This window comes from Ambystoma mexicanum, chromosome 5q (assembly GCF_040938575.1).
Source record: "Ambystoma mexicanum isolate Mex_15411 chromosome 5q, UKY_AmexF1_1, whole genome shotgun sequence".
In the NCBI taxonomy this organism is placed as follows: Eukaryota; Metazoa; Chordata; class Amphibia; order Caudata; family Ambystomatidae; genus Ambystoma; species Ambystoma mexicanum.
In genome coordinates this window covers 1,339,887,354-1,339,907,271 of record NC_090933.1, presented here as the reverse complement: position 1 = coordinate 1,339,907,271, position 19,918 = coordinate 1,339,887,354, and the positions used below count along the sequence as shown (strand labels likewise).

The following is a 19,918-nucleotide window of genomic DNA, read 5'->3' as shown; positions in this document are numbered from 1 at the left end:
AGAGAGAGAGAGAGAGAGAGAGAGAGAGAGAGAGAGAAGAGAGAGAGAGAGAGCGAGAGCGAGAGAGAAAGAGAGAGAGAGAGAGAAAGACCGACCTGGTATCTCTGGGTAACATTACGTATTTCGATTATGTAAAATCTTTGAAGCTTTCATTCAGCTGACGACAAAAGAGCACCAGCTCTATATGGCTTTCTTCTGGTGACCTGTGACATTACCTCAAGCAGACCAATTAAGGAATTGTATCCCATTTTTAGCCTTCAATCCACATAAAAAAATGATGGAGCCGCCAGAATGCTTCATGCTGAGATTACGCCTGGCAAGCGTCATGGTCAAACCTGTCCATGCTGCAACTGATCATCTTAGATCACCAGAATGTAACAGTTCCCGGCCTGGGAAGGGCTCATGTGTCCTGTAACATCTATATCAATTTGGGAGAGAACGTTTACTTAACAAGGGGCAAGGGCTGAAGGTGGGTACTCCCCCACCACATTCTGTGTGTTTTTTGTCACGGGGGGAAATCCAGGCAATACTTCAGGATTTTCTGATGTACATGTGCCCGAAAAACTATCTGAGCACATGTTGTTAGGTTTTGGTGACCCCTTTGTCTCCCTGCTGACATGTGACAAAGAGCAACTCTATGACTGCCCTTCGAAAATTAGGATGGGCAAGCAGTTGATATCTAGTTTGACCACCCCCTTCACATTACTGAAGATCTAATATAACAATCCATTTATTTCCAAAAACAACCCCCCTCCTCCCCTTTAGTGCCCTGCCTTCGTCTGTGGAGATTGCAGCATAAAAGGCTAACTTCAAAGAAGGGTCACTGCACTAGGCAGTGGAGGCAGCCTTCTTGGTACAAAACACCAAAAATAAGCAATCATTGTTGAAGATTTATTTAATTAAAAGGTAAACATTCCTTTAAATATCTTTTATTTAAAACAAGAAAAAAATCAGGATACAATTGATAGCAAACAAAGGAAACCATAGTTAAAAAAAACAAAAAAAACTTTTTTTAAAAACCTATGGGATAGAGGTACAACATTCTCACAGTACACACGAAATAGGAACATTATATGGCGCACTACAGAAAATGTTACTCACTGTAGTGACTACTCAACTCCTAGTCCATAGGTCCCTTTCTTCCATACTTATGGATGGGCCAGCACATCTGCACAGAAAATCCTCAAAGTATGCATTTGGGTGTGGAGCTCACACACACACTGGGTTTGGCCAGAACACACACTGAATGTGCCCACCGGCAACGCACCTCAGTGCCCCTTTCCTCCGCATTACACAGGCTGTCTAACTGGTTATTTTATTTAAGGGGGTGGAGGGACAGTGAGTGTATGGTAGAATAGGACTATGGACTAGGACCACAGTAGCACTATTCTCTTTTCTCCAATCCTATGGGAGAATGTCCAGCATTCCACTCTGGGTGGAAGGATCTATCCTAAGCAAAGTAGTTCTACAGAGCTTGGCCAAGACTAGCATCTGATCTACTACTGGTGTCAATACAGTAGTGTTTGCAAAAGTAGAGGGGTAAGAACACATGCCTACTCTTGGCATGACATCCAAAGCAACCCGTCTCTGAAAAGCTACAGCAGTTACTTTAGCGCTGACCACATGTGCATGGATGTCTTTTGAAACATTTCTGTGTTGCAAATAGGATTTTGAATGTACATGACTACCCACCAAGCAATAACACTGGGCACCTTCCTGTCCGGTTTATAGCTTCCTAGATGATCTTTCCTGAATGACTTTGTTTTGTCATGTTATAATTTCAATGCTCAGAATACATCCATGCAGTGTAGTAACCACTCCACTTCAGACTGAGGATTCAGATAAAATGACGGAAGAGAAATCTTCCATTGATGTGGAAGGAATATACCACCATAGGAAAAAACGTACGATGAGTGCGCATGATCACCTTGTCTGTGTGAAACATGCTGAAAGGGCTTGAATTTCGCTTCTGCACCTAGTTATTTTTCCAGGCTATCCATCAACACCATATGTTAGAAAGGCTTAAGAGACATTGGTGTCCGATTCATGCTGGGTGTGGGATCTTCACTGGTGGATAGAGTCTCAAAAGCCCTTCAAAATGACACCAGAAAACAGGATTAGAGGTAGAGAAGGAAATGTCAGAAGAATTCCTTCCAGATAAGTCTGACAGGGATTGACATGCACACAAACACTTTTGACTTATAAACAACAGACCATGATTGAAGGTGCAATTAAGAAGAATTATCTTTGTTGATGGAAAAATGACAGAAACTGAGCCATTTACCTCTATGCTGTGATTGACTAAAAGGTTTTCTGGCTCCTTGAATAATCTTCAGATTGTTATCCCAAAGTCCCAGTTGACCTATAGAATCTAGCTAGCCAAGTTCAATGATTGAGTTGAGGGGGGAATTATTGTCCTCCCTGTTTGACCAACATTTTTGGAAAGACTGGGAGAAATAGCAGGCCTGCTGAAGCCAGCTCACCTAGGTCCGAAAAACCAAGTCATAGCAAACAATTCTGGTGTGATCAGGATCATGGAGGAGTTGCAAGATATGCACCATTTGGGCATCATATTCAGAAAGAAAGGGATCGGTGGAATTGCAAAGAGTAAATGACGAGAGCATCCTAGAGAGAGCCTACACCTAGAGCTCCTTGAGGTGCAAATCTTCTGCATTTCGCTTGGTTCTCCGAAGTAAACACATCTAACTGGGAAACTCCATTTGTGAAATATCTGCATATTTTTGCTGTGCAAATATGCTGGTTCTATCCCGTTAGACGGGCACCCATAAACATGTAGGAAAGGGGAGGGGAGATAGGAGTACACAAGGTTACAAATGCAGCTTACGCACCAAAGGGGTACATTTAGAACACAGTATCCCTAATATGGCATTTGCACAGGGGCAACATCTGCAGTCTTTACCTTTTTATCTTACAGAGGGAATATTACATCGCACAGGAATGGTATTCACATTTAAAGAAGGCAAATGGCCACCATATTACAGTGAATAAAAAAATAATAGAATTTGTTGGGCAACCAAAATCAAGTGAGAGAACTGTACTGGATTTTCCCACCAGCAGCATATTTACCTGAGTATGTTGAACACTGGTAATGTTAAAACATGTAGTGTGTTGTGAAGTGTCCTAGCACGGTACTGCTGAACTGCAGGTAACAATAGAAGTTATCATGTATGACCCATAGATGGTTTTGAGATGACATCTTGACTTTGGAAACAGGAACTGTGCACTGAAATGTCACGTCAAGATCACCCAGCTCAAGTATATAAAAATAACGTTCTTTATTTTACATAAAGTCAATTCCCAATAACAGGTGCTTTCATAACATGAATAATAGTCAAGCCAGACAGCATAAGGAAAAGGAGGTAGCTGGGTGCAAAGCCAACGGCATCAACGAGTCCACCAACTAATGTACTGCAGACAAGTTTACCCAGCACTTCCGCAGTTGCCAAAAAACTGTAGTGCGTGGCCTGTAAGAGAAAGAAAGAGTTGTTTGAAAGCTGAATCACTGGAGGGTTTCATGTGACATAAAAGTGCCATCCACATATGATGAGCCTCCTCATGGGCGAATAGCTTTATCCTTCATCCTCAGGCTGCTCGTCATTCCACCTATGCTCTAATTTGCATATTCAATTTTCTGGCAATCTGAATCATGTCTCTAGATCTTCGTTGGTTGAATTATCTGCATTCTGCTTCCTCTCTATCCATGTTTCACTTTCCTACACGTCCGATACATCTCACTTGATGTTGCTGCCCATACCTTATTATGCATAAGGTAAGACACTATCATATGAAAACATTAGCTGGTTCACCCATCGTCTCAGTATGACTGACACGACTATTTCAACTCACCCATGTAACCGGTACCCTTACTGATTGCTGATGTAGCTGGTTTGCCATGCTCTCATCAGGCACCTTCAAAGGTTATGAAAAGATATCTGAGGCACGGGGTACTAGGCGGTATTGCCAACTGTTGCATTTACTTTATACCTTTTATATCAGGATCCTTGCTCAACAGGTATGGATTAACAACTATGGACCTCGCTATCAATAAAGAATAGTCCACAAATGGCCTAGATTTGAAGATCTGATTATGGGTGGATGACCCATTTGTTTCCAATGGGAATTTCTGTGATATCACACCCAGAAATACTGTTTGTTTGCCAAAGATTCATGGACCGATCTGGGTAAAAACATAATCGCCTTTGTTACCACACCTCACAGGCCTTCCTTTTCATTAAATTTCATAGCTTTATCAGACCGACAGCCATACAGCAGCATAATCGCAATGCAGGTATTAAATACTGTAAAAACATGTTCCAAATCATATATTAACATTTCATATAAACATGACATTCATGACAAAATGAAAAATGTAAAAAGATTTTTCTTTTCTTCAAAAACGATCAACCTATACCCTACCATAAATAATTTATCAAAATCTTAATACAAGCAATAATTAAGTGTATTTATCAGTGTAACATTGCAACAATCTTTGTTCTGATTAACCACCCTTTGTAGATAAATTGGACACTGCTAATGCAACAAAGTCATCGACATTCGATTTACATATAGCTATTGTATCTATTAAGGGGGTAATTCATAGAATTCAGCGCACAAGTGGCGCACGCAGCTGGCGCACAGTGTGCGCGTGCGAATCCCTGCGCCAGCCGCGTGCGCCAAAACCCATTTCCGCGCACAGCGTATTCATGGATTCCAGCCACCAAAACCAGCCGTGGCGCACAGTGGCGCAGCGACCTTCCAGCAGCGCCAGTTACGCCCCCAAGAACGCCTTCCGCGCAGGGAAAAGCCATCAAAATCCCCAATCCAGCGCAAAGGGCTGCGCTAACCCTGTACCAGCACGGCAAGCGGGCTACGTGTATTTCAGGGGTTCACGTGAAGTTCCTCACGCGAATAGCCTGGGCGCGTGTATTTCAGGGGTGCGCGGGAAGTTTTACACGCGAATAGCCTGGGCGCGTGTATTTCAGGGGTGCGCGGGAAGTTTTACACGCGAATAGCCTGGGCGCGTGCATTTCAGGGGTGCGCGGGAAGTTTTACACGCGATTTCAGCAGGGTACGTGTATTTCAGGGGTGCGCGGGAAGTTTTACACGCGAATAGCCTGGGCGCGTGTATTTCAGGGGTGCGCGGGAAGTTCTACACGCGATTTCAGCAGGGTACGTGTATTTCAGGGGTGCACGGGAAGTTTCACACGCGAATAGCCTGGGCGCGTGTATTTCAGGGGTGCGCGGGAAGTTTTACACGTGAATAGCCTGGGCGCGTGTATTACAGGGGTGCGCGGGAAGTTTTACACGCGAATAGCCTGGGCGCGTGTATTTCAGGGGTGCGCGGGAAGTTTTACACGCGAATAGCCTGGGCGCGTGTATTTCAGGGGTGCGCGGGAAGTTTTACACGCGAATAGCCTGGGCGTGTGTATTTCAGGGGTGCGCGGGAAGTTTTACACGCGAATAGCCTGGGCGCGTGCATTTCAGGGGTGCGCGGGAAGTTTTACACGCGATTTCAGCAGGGTACGTGTATTTCAGGGGTGCGCGGGAAGTTTTACACGCAAATAGCCTGGGCGCGTGTATTACAGGGGTGCGCGGTAAGTTCTACACGCGATTTCAGCAGGGTACGTGTATTTCAGGGGTGCGCGGGAAGTTTCACACGCGAATAGCCTGGGCGCGTGTATTTCAGGGGTGCGCGGGAAGTTTTACACGCGAATAGCCTGGGCGCGTGTATTACAGGGGTGCGCGGGAAGTTTTACACGCGAATAGCCTGGGCGCGTGTATTTCAGGGGTGCGCGGGAAGTTTTACACGCGATTTCAGCAGGGTACGTGTATTTCAGGGGTGCCGGGGAGTCCTACATGTGATTTGTCAGTGTGGGTCCTCCCAGGTGTTCCCTGTACACCCTCCACGGCCCCTGCAGGCAGCCCACACCACAGGGGACTACCCTGCATCCCTGGTCATGTCCCGCAGGCAGCCCACCCAACATGGGCATGCCCCCCCAGCAAAGGCACATGTCTCCTTGAACTAATGAACACCAACTCATGTCCCCCACCACCCCCACCCCCCAGCACTGTGGGGCACCTGCCAGCAGGCCCACACCCATGTCCAACTCATGTCCCCCACCACCCCCACCCCCCAGCACTGTGGGGCACCTGCCAGCAGGCCCCCACCCATGTCCAACTCATGTCCCCCACCACCCCCACCCCCCAGCACTGTGGGGCACCTGCCAGCAGGCCCCCACCCATGTCCAACTCATGTCCCCCACCACCCCCACCCCCCCAGCACTGTGGGGCACCTGCCAGCAGGCCCCCACCCATGTCCAACTCACGTCCCCCACCACCCCCACCCCCCAGCACTGTGGGGCACCCTCCACCAGGCCCTCGCCCATGTCCCATCCATGCCCCCCTGCACCTGGGTCCCAACAATCCCCAATCATGTCCGTAATGGCCATCCTCCCCTGCCAAAAGGCCCAACCAACTATCACATCCACCCACATATCAAAGGCAATTACATGTTACACACCCAATGTAAATGTTGCAAATGAACACATGTCTGTCACACACAATGGCTGCAAGTGAATGTCAAAACAACCAACATGACATGCATGAAAGTAATGAGATGATACGACACATTGAAGGATGAAAATAAAAATGTATTGAAAATCAACTAGAATGGAAATGAAATTAGAAAAACCACAAAGCAAAACAACAAAAAGAAGATGAATGTCCAAGGAAAAAAATCCAAAAAATCCATGGAAGAACTATTTACAAGACAATCCCGGGTCCATGAGCCCAACCAAATGAAACCTAACTATGGCAACTAACTAAAAACTGAACTATATACAAAAAAGTGGCGCATTGTCCAATCGCAACCAAATAAAAAAAAATTGATTAAAAGGAAACCTACCACTAACTATATAACTATATACAATGGCAGCGGGCAAGTCCTGCGGCTCACTCTGTGATGTTGCCGGCCAGGGCATCATCGAACTCCATGTCGATGTCCTGGAGGCGAGACTCTGTCCTGGCCCCGAGGTCTCGCAGGGATAACCCCATGTTCACCTCAAACTCCCTGCGAGCTTCCTCGAGGCACTCAGCCCGCCTCAACGCCCGACGCATGGAGAACTCCGCCCTGACCATGGTGAGCCGCTCCTCTTCCGCCCGCTGCCGCTCCGCCCCTATCCGCTGGACCAACTGCTCCCACACGGAAGACACTACCATCCCAGGGTTCTCCTGCCCTCCGGCCGATGCCTGCCCCTCTGATCTTGATGGCCCCGAGCCATGATGCCTCCCACGTCGAGCCTGCTGCTGCCTCCGACGCCACTGCCTCTGCCAGCACGACGGCATCCAGGATGATGGAAACCACCGACGCCGTCGTGCACGTGCCCTGCCCGATGATGCCGTCACATCCTCCATCTGCTGGGGTCCAGTTGCTGTGTTGTCCACCCCTGCTGGACCTCTGACTCCCGACTGTGGCAGGGATGGGATCCCCACCGAGCTGGCTGCATTGGTCAGGGCAGGTCCACAGGGGGCCCTGGTGGCATCTGGGCCGGAAGACGGCAAGGAGAACGACTGGCGTATGGTCTCCACAGAGGAGGAGAGGGCCGCCAGATTGTCCGACACATGCAGGAAACCCCCGAACATGGCCGATCCCAATTGGGCCACGTCGGCACGGTGCTCTTCGTGATGACGTGCGTGCTCCTCCTGGGAAGCACGCACGGCATCACGAATCACAGCCGTGCGCATCGCGACCCCAATCAGGACCTTCTCCACACGGCCAGGGGTCCCCTCGTCCGCAGGTGGAGGGGAGTCAGATGACATGGACATCCCCTCTACCTGCGGACGGGCCTGGGACGGGGCATCCCTGCTGGTGCAAGGTGGTGCACCCACAGGTTCAGGGACAGCGACATGCACAGGCCCCTCCACGGTGACCTGTGCTGCCTCCTGCCCCTGCCCCTGGACTGCACCACTTGCACCAGCAGGGATGCCCCCACCAGGCCCCATGTGCACCTCAGTGGCGGCCTCCTCCTCCTCTGTGGAAACCACCAACCTGGATGGCTCCTCGCCGTCTACCGCCGTAGCAGGCCCCTGTGGGGGCTCACCCACCCCTTCCGCTGCAGCCGTGGGGGCATCCCCGCCGCCTTGCTCCACAGCGCCGTCTCCGCCCTCTCCTTCACTAGCCGCTGCGTAGAGGGAGACATAGAACACAAGCATCAGGGTACTGTACAATGGTCCCCTAGACAGGAAGCAATAGCAGATGAGTGCCACTGTCAAAGTACACTTCCATCATGTCACACCACAACACATGTGTCAGTCCAGGCAAAACACACACAGTGACAGTCATGGTGCGTGCCATGGACATTTCAATGCATGTCCAATGGACTCTCGAATCATACAATGTAATGGGACTCACATGCATCATGGGTCATGCCTATCACATGCACACACTTCACCTCAGTCACATCCATCTGGCCCCGTACACCCCAATCACAGTGCATACAAGGATGACTAGGCTGCATCAGTGAATCTGTACATTGTCACAGACATGTGTCATGCATCCATGGCACTCACAAGTCACAGACACGCAGGTCAGGCACACAGACATGGATACCACATATGTATCTGGCATCAGCACCCATCCCTCGCCCCCACCCATGTCCAGGAACAGAGACTGCCATGCTCTCATGTGTGCAATCTGCACAGGGGTCCCCATGTCGCATTCAAACACATGCAACAACCGTGCGGTTCACATAGACACATTACAGTTCACAGTTCACATTACAGGTCGCACATGCATTCCCATGATGTCCCTGCACACATACATGCGTACATGGGCTATGTCACACATCCAGGCAAGTATCAGACAACCAGCACACTGCAACATGCCCTGTCTCACACAGCAATGCTTGGCCACTTACCGCTCAACTCCAGGCGGGTCTCCCTCTCAAGGACCTGGGCGTGGAGCGCTGGGTGCGCGCGTTCCAGGACCCTCAACTGGATGGAACTCATGCAGCCCCGGCCCCCCTCCACGAGGCGCCGAGCCTTCATGAGGGTCCTGGACCTCAAGTCTTCCCAGCGCTTCTTGACCTTCTGGATGGTGCGGGTTGCCACCCCCTCCGCGTTGATGGCAACCACACAGTCGGCCCAGATCCTGTCCCGTCCTTCCTTGTTGGCGCGGGACGATCCGAAGAGGGCATCATACTGCCCCAGGACTTGCTCCACCAGGACACCAACTTCGGTGGCAGTGAAGCTGGTGCCCCTCTGCCCCTCTGGCTGGGGGTTGCCACTGGTGCCAGATGTGGATGTGCCCGACATGGCAACCCCAGGGGCAGGAGTGGGTGGGCAACTGGGTCCTGGGGCTGGGCTGTGGAGCGATGTTATCCGAGTCGGGAGTCTTCTGTTCCAGCAGGGGTGGACACAGCAACTGGACACCTGCAGATGGCTGATGTGCAGGCACCAAATGGCAGGGCACGGTGGCAGCAGGCAGGCAGGTAGCAGCAGATGGCACGTGGGAGGCTGCTCGGGGCACTGGGGGGCAGTGATTCGGCCTTCTGGGCAGGAGCGTGGTCTTCCGTGTGTTTTCGCGTGGCCAGCTTGATACGGAGTGATTTGGCACGTGAAAATCCTGCACGTCAGCATGAAAATCGAGGAAAGGCCCTTAGCGCGTAAGCGCGTCAGCACGCGTACGCGAGTTCATTGGACCCAAGGCCCTTGCAGCGTAAGCGCGTCTGTGACGTTTTGCGCACGGGCGTTGCCCTGGCAGGGCTTGGTGATCCCACGTGCATTTATGTTCTGTACGTGCTTTTCGTGCGGTGCGTGTGTTTTCCATCCGTTGGGGTTCACACGCTATTACTTCACAGCGGGTGTTGGCTACGCGTTCTTCTACACGCAAGGCAGACGGTCAGTGGTACCCCGCTCCCCCAGGCCCGATCGCGTGAGAAAGTTCACGCGAACCCCTGAAATACACGTAGCCCGCTCCCCCGGGCCCGATCGCGTGAGAAAGTTCACGCGAACCCCTGAAATACACGTAGCCCGCTCCCCCGGGCCCGATCGCGTGAGAAACTTCACGCGAACCCCTGAAATACACGTAGCCCGCTCCCCCGGGCCCGATCGCGTGAGAAACTTCACGCGAACCCCTGAAATACACGTAGCCCGCTCCCCCGGGCCCGATCGCGTGAGAAAGTTCACGCGAACCCCTGAAATACACGTAGCCCGCTCCCCCGGGCCCGATCGCGTGAGAAAGTTCACGCGAACCCCTGAAATACACGTAGCCCGCTCCCCCAGGCCCGATCGCGTGAGAAACTTCACGCGAACCCCTGAAATACACGTAGCCCGCTCCCCCAGGCCCGATCGCGTGAGAAAGTTCACGCGAACCCCTGAAATACACGTAGCCCGCTCCCCCAGGCCCGATCGCGTGAGAAACTTCACGCGAACCCCTGAAATACACGTAGCCCGCTCCCCCAGGCCCGATCGCGTGAGATACTTCACGCGAACCCCTGAAATACACGTAGCCCGCTCCCCCAGGCCCGATCGCGTGTGTGACTTCCCGCGAACCCCTGGAATACACGTATCCCGCTCAATCGCGTGTGTAACTTCCCACGCAACCCCGAAATACACGTGCCCCGCTCGCACAATTGCTGTATGTTGCCACTTTTGTAATGCGCAGGGACGCTACCGCCTGCCTTCGTGTGGCGGACGTGTATCGGCTTGTGCGTGTCTTTCGCTGTGCGTGACTTTGCCCTATTCGGTTCCATGAATACGTGTGGTTCGGATGCGTGTGGGCGTTCCGTCTGCTTCCCTGCAGTACATCCCCAGTTACGCCCTTGTTTTCGCGAGTTGTTCCCCATTCCGCGCGTTACGCCCCGTGTTCCGCCCACTTTCTAGTGTATGCGCAGAGGTTGTGCGCTTTCACTGTGCGCATCGCGCACGTCTTTTGGGATGTTGCAGTGACGTGTGCGCCATGCACGGGTTTGACGCACATCCCGTGGTAAACACGCGCAGGGACTTCCATGAATCGCACGCGTGCGCCTTTTTTTTTCCGCTTGCGCCGGCTTGCGCGAAGATTTTCGGCGCACGTTGCTTCCATGAATCGGCCCCTAAGTGTCTGGTGCCAAATGTAAGTAAAATGGGCTTTAGATACGGATCTCTCACATAATGGGCACATTTCAGTATCACTTCCATATATACTGCAGACATGCCAGAGGCAGAGTACCCAAGTGGCATCTTATATATAAATATTGTATACACCCTGGAATGATTGGATTCAGGTACTTCTCCTGACCAAAATTCTTCTTACATTCCGAATATACTGCCATCTGGCTGGAGGTAGTAACATCCACCAGTATTTTTTCCTTTCATTTTGCACTATGGGCATTTTGTATCTCTGATTTCATATTGCCCATTGTGCTGGTGGTGTTAATCCAGATCCCTTTCAGCCCTAGCATTTTTAACATAGTATCTGAGACACACACTGATCCAACGCATGTAAATAACCGCTGCAACATGCACATACCTGTAACTATACACCTGTATTTGAGAGAATATGAACATTTTCAAAACTGCAAACAAAATGTGTAATTGTAAATATATCTGCACACCTGTAACCTATGCAACAAATGTATAATTTCATATAAGAAGCACCCAGAAGCCTTTGGGCTTGGCGCCCTATATAAACAACAAAAATAAATAAATAGTCCTAACGTGCCTGACCCACGGTAGAAATTGTCTTCCCTTCTGCCTTAATAGATCTTGCATAGCATCCCTGTCGAATGCAGAGATGCCCACAATAGTGCCCAATATAATGTTGGTCACAGTGCAATGCTGTCTGCAATAAGCTCAAGATTAATTTCAATAACTAAAAAAGTGTAGTTGGGGTACTCAGAGGTAGACTCAGCAATTTCTTCCACAATTGACATACTAGATGTCCTAATAAAACCCCACATTTCTGCACCGTACATTGCAGCCACCTTTGCCCAGCATTTCGGTGATGAATGGGCTTTGTGGGCGGGACAAAGACTAATATGCAAATAGATATTTCTCCTCTGTGAAGGGAGCTAAAACGTGGTTGTAGACCCTCCTGAGTGGAAGACATTTCATAGAACAAGGTATTTGCCCATGTTCATTCTCAGTAGAGGGGCTCCCACTCATTTTCATCTTTGCTTGGGTATTAAATACTTTAATAGCTGGAGTAAGCGCACCATTGCCATGCACATTAGCAAATATAATGACGGCATTACTTGTCCTTTCAAGTGAAAGTGTTGATTATTCAAATTGTTCTAGCCAACTTCCATTGCCTTGAAGCAAATCCTAAAGTATTTATAACTGTTAACCTGTTCTAGTGCATAGCCATTCTGCACCAAATGTAAATGAAGCACTTTCTTATGTGTTGGATGGAATACCATAGATTTGGTTTTGTTCAGATTCATTGCAAGTTCATTACTCTTACATCCTTCCTTCAATTGCATTAGTTTTTTTTAATCCTGAAAGGGACAATGTAATTTAAAATGCATCATCTGCATATAATAAAAGTGGTGTTTTTTCATTGTTTAGTGATGGAGCGTATGACTGAGGTATAGTTAGCTTGTTGATTATACTATTTTAAAAAAATACAAAATAGCGCAGGAGCAAGTACACATCAGGTCTCACTCCTCTTTGGATTGGAAAGGGTTATGTTATTTTACCCTTAAGGTCCCATCTCACCGTAGCTGTATTATTTTCATAGAGGCTTAAAGTCACATTTAGCAATCGACTGGGATATTATCGATCAGGGCTTTCCACAACGTTTTCCTTGGCACCCCATCAAACGCCACTTTTAGGTCAATGAAGACAACATATATACCCATTTTCCGTAACTTAAAGGAATAGTGCGCTCAAAATTATTATTGTCCCGAGCAGGCATGTGTTTTTAAGGATACGTTGATCGATCGTACAAACATTTCCTATGCACCTTACCGTAGTTTTCCTCACTTTTACACATGCAAAATCAGGCAGCAGGGCGTGGCCATCATGTGCTAATCTTATCCATTGCCGTATCGCCCTAAGGTGAACTGCCCTGGCGGCACTAAATCACATTCCCCCCCCCTGAAGCTGACATCACCATTCCTAGCGATATTCTCTGCCCATCTCAATGAGGTTAATGGGCAGCGTAGCCAAACGCACCCAGTCATCACCTACGTGTTGATGTCAATTGACCCAGAACCCGGAATATCAACACAAATCCTCTCACAAGACAGCGCGTCCCAAATTTGAATACAAAATATTATTTTTAAAAGTCAACCGCAATACTCATTTATAAAGTGCTTTTATTTCACAATAAACGCTCCAACAACTTCCGCCGATTTCCATATTCAACCACATTGGTAATTTCTTTCTTTGTTCTCGATCCACAAATGTTTATCGTGAGTCACACGGTGTTCCTTTGGGTATAAGAAGCACATTGGACGCACCGTGAATCGCAAGGCTTCAGCATCAGCTTGGCGCTAGGCCACTGTAAACAATGTCAGGTTGCTCCTTATTGCTGGTACAGCGAAAGAGCATATCAGCCCGGGGCGATCGTCCCAAAACAGCGTCATTGTAATCAAGCCATTTAAGGGTATCTGCAGCTGGCTGCTAAAGAAGCCATCAATTGGTATCTGTAATCGATGACATTCGCAAAAAGGAAGGATGTAGCTGTGTAGAAAACATAACAGAAATGTGTTTCAGTAGCTGTTCTTTATTCTAATTGATCAATTTACCCATTAGTTCTACACTGTGTGAAAACTAATGAACACAAACGTGAAACAATGGAAAACATTGTGGAAAGTTGGAGTCTATGATGTGCTTGGGAGGTTAGTGTTATGGAGTATGTTTAGCTCACAATGGGATGCAGAAGCTGACGGAAGAATTCGAAGAACACAGACACCATTTTAACAGAATATTAGCGTAGAATTTGGCGTTGGTGGAACCTGGGGCAACCCAGATGTGGACTACATGCATTTCAGTGCTGGACTGCCCATGTGCCGAGGACAAAGACAAGTATACACAGGTTGTTTTTGCATGTCGTTGCAATATGCCACAAACAACAACCCATTACAATGTAAGTCAGCAATAGCGGACAGAAAATAAAACCTTGACTCGTTTGTCTATAAAATCGTCTACAGTAAAACATACATAATATTCGGCATTTCCATTCTCTCGGAGTAACACAGAGTCTCCGTTCAGACCAACGAATTTTTATAAAATGAAATTACATGTTCTTTTGTTCAGTTTTGGAATGGTGAACCTTATCATTTTTGACGGTATTACACACGTCCCTTCATTCATTCCATTCTGAAACATCCCTTTCTTCTAAGGACGAAAAACAATCGAACCTTATACTTTGCAGGATGCGTGGGTTTCCACAAGCAAAATTCAAACGCGTTGACCTCCACTCCTATGGGAGCGAATAGCCTTGCAGACCATGGTGGCATTTGAAATATTTTTGAAAAAAACAAATTGTTTGCTATCATCCATCAATGCCGCACACAATTTCTAGTGATTTACTTTTTTTAATGAAAACAGTTTACTTCCAAATGCCTTATTGTTAAAGAGTCCTTCTGTTGAACTGCTCACTCTCCCAGCGCCTCGCACTGCCAGCCCCCACCACCTGTCAGCTCACACGGCAATGTAGCTAATCATTTTTGCAAGTACCGAGTCTCAAGCCCTGACAAAATGTGCTCGTACGAGAATGTCGGAGCAAGCCATCCTCCAACCTCAGTGCACAATCCTGCTCACTGACTCATGCCATCTCCAACCCCTCCTGCCAGGCCGCGGTCACCTGAACCCATCACTCTTGTTCCCTTTGAACGCATCTGGTCCCCAGATCCTACCCCTGCACCACCTCAAATTCACCTCCCATATACCTAATCCGGAGTGGTCATATATTTTGGTAACACACTGCGTTTGAAATCGTAAGACTCCAAAGGCAGCAAATCAAAGATCGGCCCCTCTGATAAGGCCTCTGATTGCAACAACCCCTAACACATGCCTCCACAATAATATAGGTCAGAATGCACCTATTTCTCACCAACAACCGCCTTTCATGCGTTGTTTTGCTTAAAGTCAGTCATTCATGCGTGTGAAGTTTCTTATCTAGCCTAGGTCTCATTCCTTTGTGGGACACGTATTTATTTAGCTATTTGGACACATGCTTGGTAAGGCAACTGCAGAACCCCAAAGTTGCTTTCATGCTGATATCCATCTGACCCTCACCCAATCAGTGAAGGACCAACAAAAGCTTGACGAAAGCGGGAAGTGTGAAAGCACAGTGTTAGACGGTATGGCAACCTCCAAAAGGCACTTCTTGCAAAAAAAATTGACGAAGAGTATACATTTCAAAAGACAATTTGGATGCTTTATTGGACAATTTATATAAACAAATAAATAAATAGCTGCTAATCATTTGAACCGAGAAGTGAACTGTTCCGCGAGGTCTGCTTTGGGTGGACAGGGCATGTTTGCAATGTTTTGTGGCAATATATTTGTCCTAGGAACAAAATCATGAGCAATTCCATGGGTATGTATGTCCAACATCGTCAAAGTGAGATCTTTCACAAAATCGAATTCCATTTCCTGGTATATTGGCTTGACCACCCATTTTTTGCTTCTTTCCGTAAAGGCCATTGTGTAACGAAGCAGCCCAAAGTTTCCTGCAGTCCTCGATTGTTCTATCCCCACGTTCTCATAATGCGCTAAGACTGGTAGTAATGTCCGATATTGCATCCTGTCTATGCCGAAATGCAATCTCTTGGGCCTGTACTTTAGCCACATATTGTGGAACACTTCCAAATCTCCTGTGTGACAGAATTCTGTGAATCCCATCACATCTCTTGATAGAGTTTTATCAAACACAATCTTCTCAAGAGCTTTGTGTGGACGTGAAGATGGAACCAACCACCACTTCTTACGTTCCTGCTCCTCCGATAAAGGTCCATGTGCACATTGGTGAAAATGTAGGTTTTCTTTCCAAGAGTGAACGTTGGAACAGTGGTGCAATAATGAGCGCCATTTTTCAAGTACAATTTCCACAGACCCACCACAAGTTTTGGAGCTCCACCAACGATGGGTGCTCAAAGACTGGGACCACTGTAAAATATTTTTAGAACCCTTTTTTACCAGCAGCTGTGAATTTTTTTATTGATTGATTTGGCAACGTGCCATACATCAAACTGATGGTGAATGTTTCTTCTCTCGCATGGCCTTGGCTATTGAAACATGTCTGTCGGTGGCTATGATGTCTGTTTGCATTCCCCTCGATTGGAGATCTTCCAGGGATTGTATAAAACCTTGTTTCTTCATGGCCACTGAGGATTTACATTGGGACACCTGCACGACCACAGAACTCACAATTTCTTTAGTTTTCATGCCCTGAAAGTGGTATGTGCAGTACTTTGCTGAAAATCCGTGGCTGTCACACTGTCCATCGCCAGCTAGCCTGAACCGTTTGTCAGAGAATGCCCTTTCAATTGACCATTTTCCAAGCTTCACTAATAGCAGGGAATAAATATTCTCGTTGATATTTGTAGTACTGTGTTTTTCAAAGGAACTGGAGTCCCACAAATCGACAGAAACTGGACAACTTACTAAAAGTAGAGCCACTGAAAAGTAAAGTTGCTGCACACAGCAGATTTCCAGCTGGCACTTTGGCCGCATCGGTTGAGCGGACCATGAAAATGTAGCATGAGCTGGCCACAGGTGGTTTGGATTTTCAGGTTAGTGCCTTGTGATACACAAGTCACATTCACCAATGGCTGCCCGGATACTTCCCCCCTCACTGGATGGACACATTTCAGCATCAGTATAACCTCTACAGGCAGCTGGCGAATACGATGTATTTGTGCTCCTTTATTAGACTATCGTCCTGCATGAATGTGGTTTGTGACTCAACTGTTGTGGACATATTGGCTTAACAGGACACACTGAAGTCAAGATCTTTGGCAAGTTCCTCGGTCAACTCCGTTGAGGCCTCAGTCTCTGTCATTTCAGCCTGTGTTATTTGCACAAGAATTGGAGAAACCATCAATGTCGATTGTTTATTGGGTGGCCCTTTTTTTGCGGGTGTAGATTGTGTGAAGTGGTCACTGAGTAATTCGAAAGCATCTTGCTTATATTCAGTTTCTTCTTCATCTTGTCGAGTTCTCACACTGTAGCAATGTTCCAAAGACACTGCTTGCTTTGCCCATCACATTCAATTCATTTTTTGGCCATTGGGCATAAGCATCTCGAGTCTGCTTATTGACTAGACCACGCTGTGCCTCAAATAATAGTTGATCCATGGTGAAATCTGTTTGGCAAGCTGCATCTTTGGTTTAATTTGTTGTCTGTGTCTTTATACTTCTTTTTCTTCTGGGCCTCAAGGAGATGGGTTGTTAAAACATATTCAATGTATATTCAACATACAGTATATAGCACTTTAGATTAAAAAACATGTTATGAACACAACACCAGCCCAAAACACTTTTAATAAATGAAATTGTTTGTAAGTTACCCTTGGTTTATTGATTTTCTGTGAAACCGTGCTCTTCACTGCAACAACCGCACCAGCAAGCTGGTCCACCACCTCTGATCCATGTGCCTCCTCTTCTAATTACCGACCTTGTATACTTTCCTTGAATAGAATATTCATTAAAAAAACAAAAGTCAATCATATTTGAACTCAAAGTCTTTCATCGCACACATACATACCCTCGTAAACAGTGTACGTCATTTAGTCAAAATAGACATTTCTGATTTCATCAGTTTGATGGCAAGTGCACTCGATCAGCGATCACTGTGCAAAACCTACTGATTGTATTGTTGCACTCAAGCATTTTGCATTGTATTCAGCATTAGCGTAGAAATTGTAACGTTAGAACTGAAATGATAAGAGTTGGAAACACTACACGTTTAAATGAATGTCACTGTCTAATAGTATCCGATGTAGGATTTACTTTCTTTCATTCGAGGGAACTGTCAGTACGCATACCTCATACTTTGGACCAACTCCAAAGGATGATGTAATCTGTAATTTTAGACGAAGCAGCAGCATCCCCATGTAACACAGTACTTGTTTTAGTATGGATGAAAAAAGGTGAAATTGAATAGAGACAATAGGGTGCAGACAATGTTACATATAAATAGAAAACCATAAATGAAACATTATGTAAACAAACGACAGGATACATAAACTATTTCATATCATGTAAAATTCCATGCATAATACATTCGCGTGATCGAAAAGCAAAATAAAACTACCTGATAGGCGCTCGAAGTTGTTGTTAACTCCGGAAAAGAAATGGATGCAGAATCTTACTCCTTCATTTTCAGTGCATTGTCACGAAGTGTTAAAGGGAAAATTAGATTTGCATTAGATATGTGCGAAGATCCAACTCTCAAGAATATGAACTTCCGCAAGTCTGTGTGGATCACCATTGGTATACTGGACGTGTCGATGATGTCGTCACTACCGATAGTCTGTGCTTCAGTCAATATGCTCACCTAAAAGAATTGACATGTGAAGCAACCGATTACGAAAAGATTATGCTTATTTCGAAGGGCACTATAGCATAGTTTTCAGCGTTCATAAATAATTTTCTATAATGCTCCTAAAACCAGTGACAGATGTCTAGCATAATGGGGTATACTTATAAAGCAATACAATCTGGTAAATATGAAAAGATTAGTAAGAAACATTTACACCGAAAGCACCAATCCGTTCATGTAGTTACCTGTTCAGGACCCCAAGGCCGAGAGCTAATTCATGAACCGTGACTCACCTGAGGCAGCGTGTGCATGAATAGAGTTGGAATTGCATTTGGAAGCAATTTGCGACGTGTTCGGAGTTAATGCTTCTTTGTGTACTGCGATTGGTCGCACATATTCGGGGTAAAGTGCATGCTGCAGAATCGATCGCCCCTCAAGTCTCCCAAGACATCCTGGGCTCTACTTTCAAGATCGACCGGCACAAATCTGCAATATCTGACCCATTCTCTCATTAGATCTATATTCTTCGGGAATATATGCATTATTGTGCCCTTGGGTTTGGAATGCATCTTAGAACGGCAACCGTAAACCATAGAAGCAGGCATGGTTGAAAAATCAGTAAAAAAAAAAGTCCACCTCGTTAAAAAATTCTTTTGCATGAATGAGTGAGAAGAACAAGTTACTTCTTACCTTGTAACGTTCTTTCGACGGGATGTTCCTCCGACGTATTCCTCATCTTAGATATATCCTTCCAGCTCTGCTGGCCTCGGAAAATTTTTTCTCCAGAGGGCGCTGCGCGTCGACGTCCCTCGAGTCGATGACCCTCGACAGCCGCCGTATCGACGCTCGACGTCATCTTGCCTATAAAGGCCGCGCGCAGCGTCCGTTGCTCAGTTCCGTTTTGTAGCCCACAGTATTACTGTCTGGACAAGACTAATCACCCTGAAGGAGTGAAAGCTGCAACAACAAGGGAAGTAGAACTGCGGGGATGGATGGGAGGGTCGATGAGGAATACGTCGGAGGAACATCCCGTCGAAAGAACGTTACAAGGTAAGAAGTAACTTGTTCTTCGAAGGGATTGTGTCCTCCGACGTATTCCTCATCTTAGATAGGCTCCCATAGCAGTATTCTATATTTGGAGGAGGGAGTACTGACTTCACGCTGTCTTCTATTGATGAATAGAATGTAGTACAGCCCTTCCAAACCTAGTCTCTTGACTAGAGGAGGAATCCAGATTGTAAAAACGTGTAAAGGTATGGACAGACGACCATGTAGCGGCCGCACATATGTCTTTAATCGGCACGCCTCTTTTGAGGGCCGATGAAGCTGCAATACCTCTGGTCGAATGAGCCCTAAGGTTTTGAGGGGGCTCTTTCCCTGCCAGTTTATAACATTCCAGAATGGCTAGAATGATCCATCTGGA

At 47.0% G+C, this 19,918-nt stretch overlaps 1 protein-coding gene across 3 annotated transcripts in view; it reads right to left on the bottom strand.

Annotated features, from left to right (window-relative positions):
• Positions 1 to 913: 913 nt before the first annotated feature.
• The window catches only part of MFSD3 (major facilitator superfamily domain containing 3), a 926,467-nt gene continuing 907,462 nt past the window's right edge, over positions 914 to 19,918 (bottom strand). For all 3 annotated transcript variants that reach the window (XM_069621959.1, XM_069621955.1, XM_069621956.1), the window contains one exon: positions 914 to 3,485. In XM_069621959.1, coding sequence (XP_069478060.1) covers positions 3,442 to 3,485 — 44 coding nt within the window. In that variant the 3' untranslated portion in view covers positions 914 to 3,441. The remainder of the gene's footprint in view (positions 3,486 to 19,918) is intronic.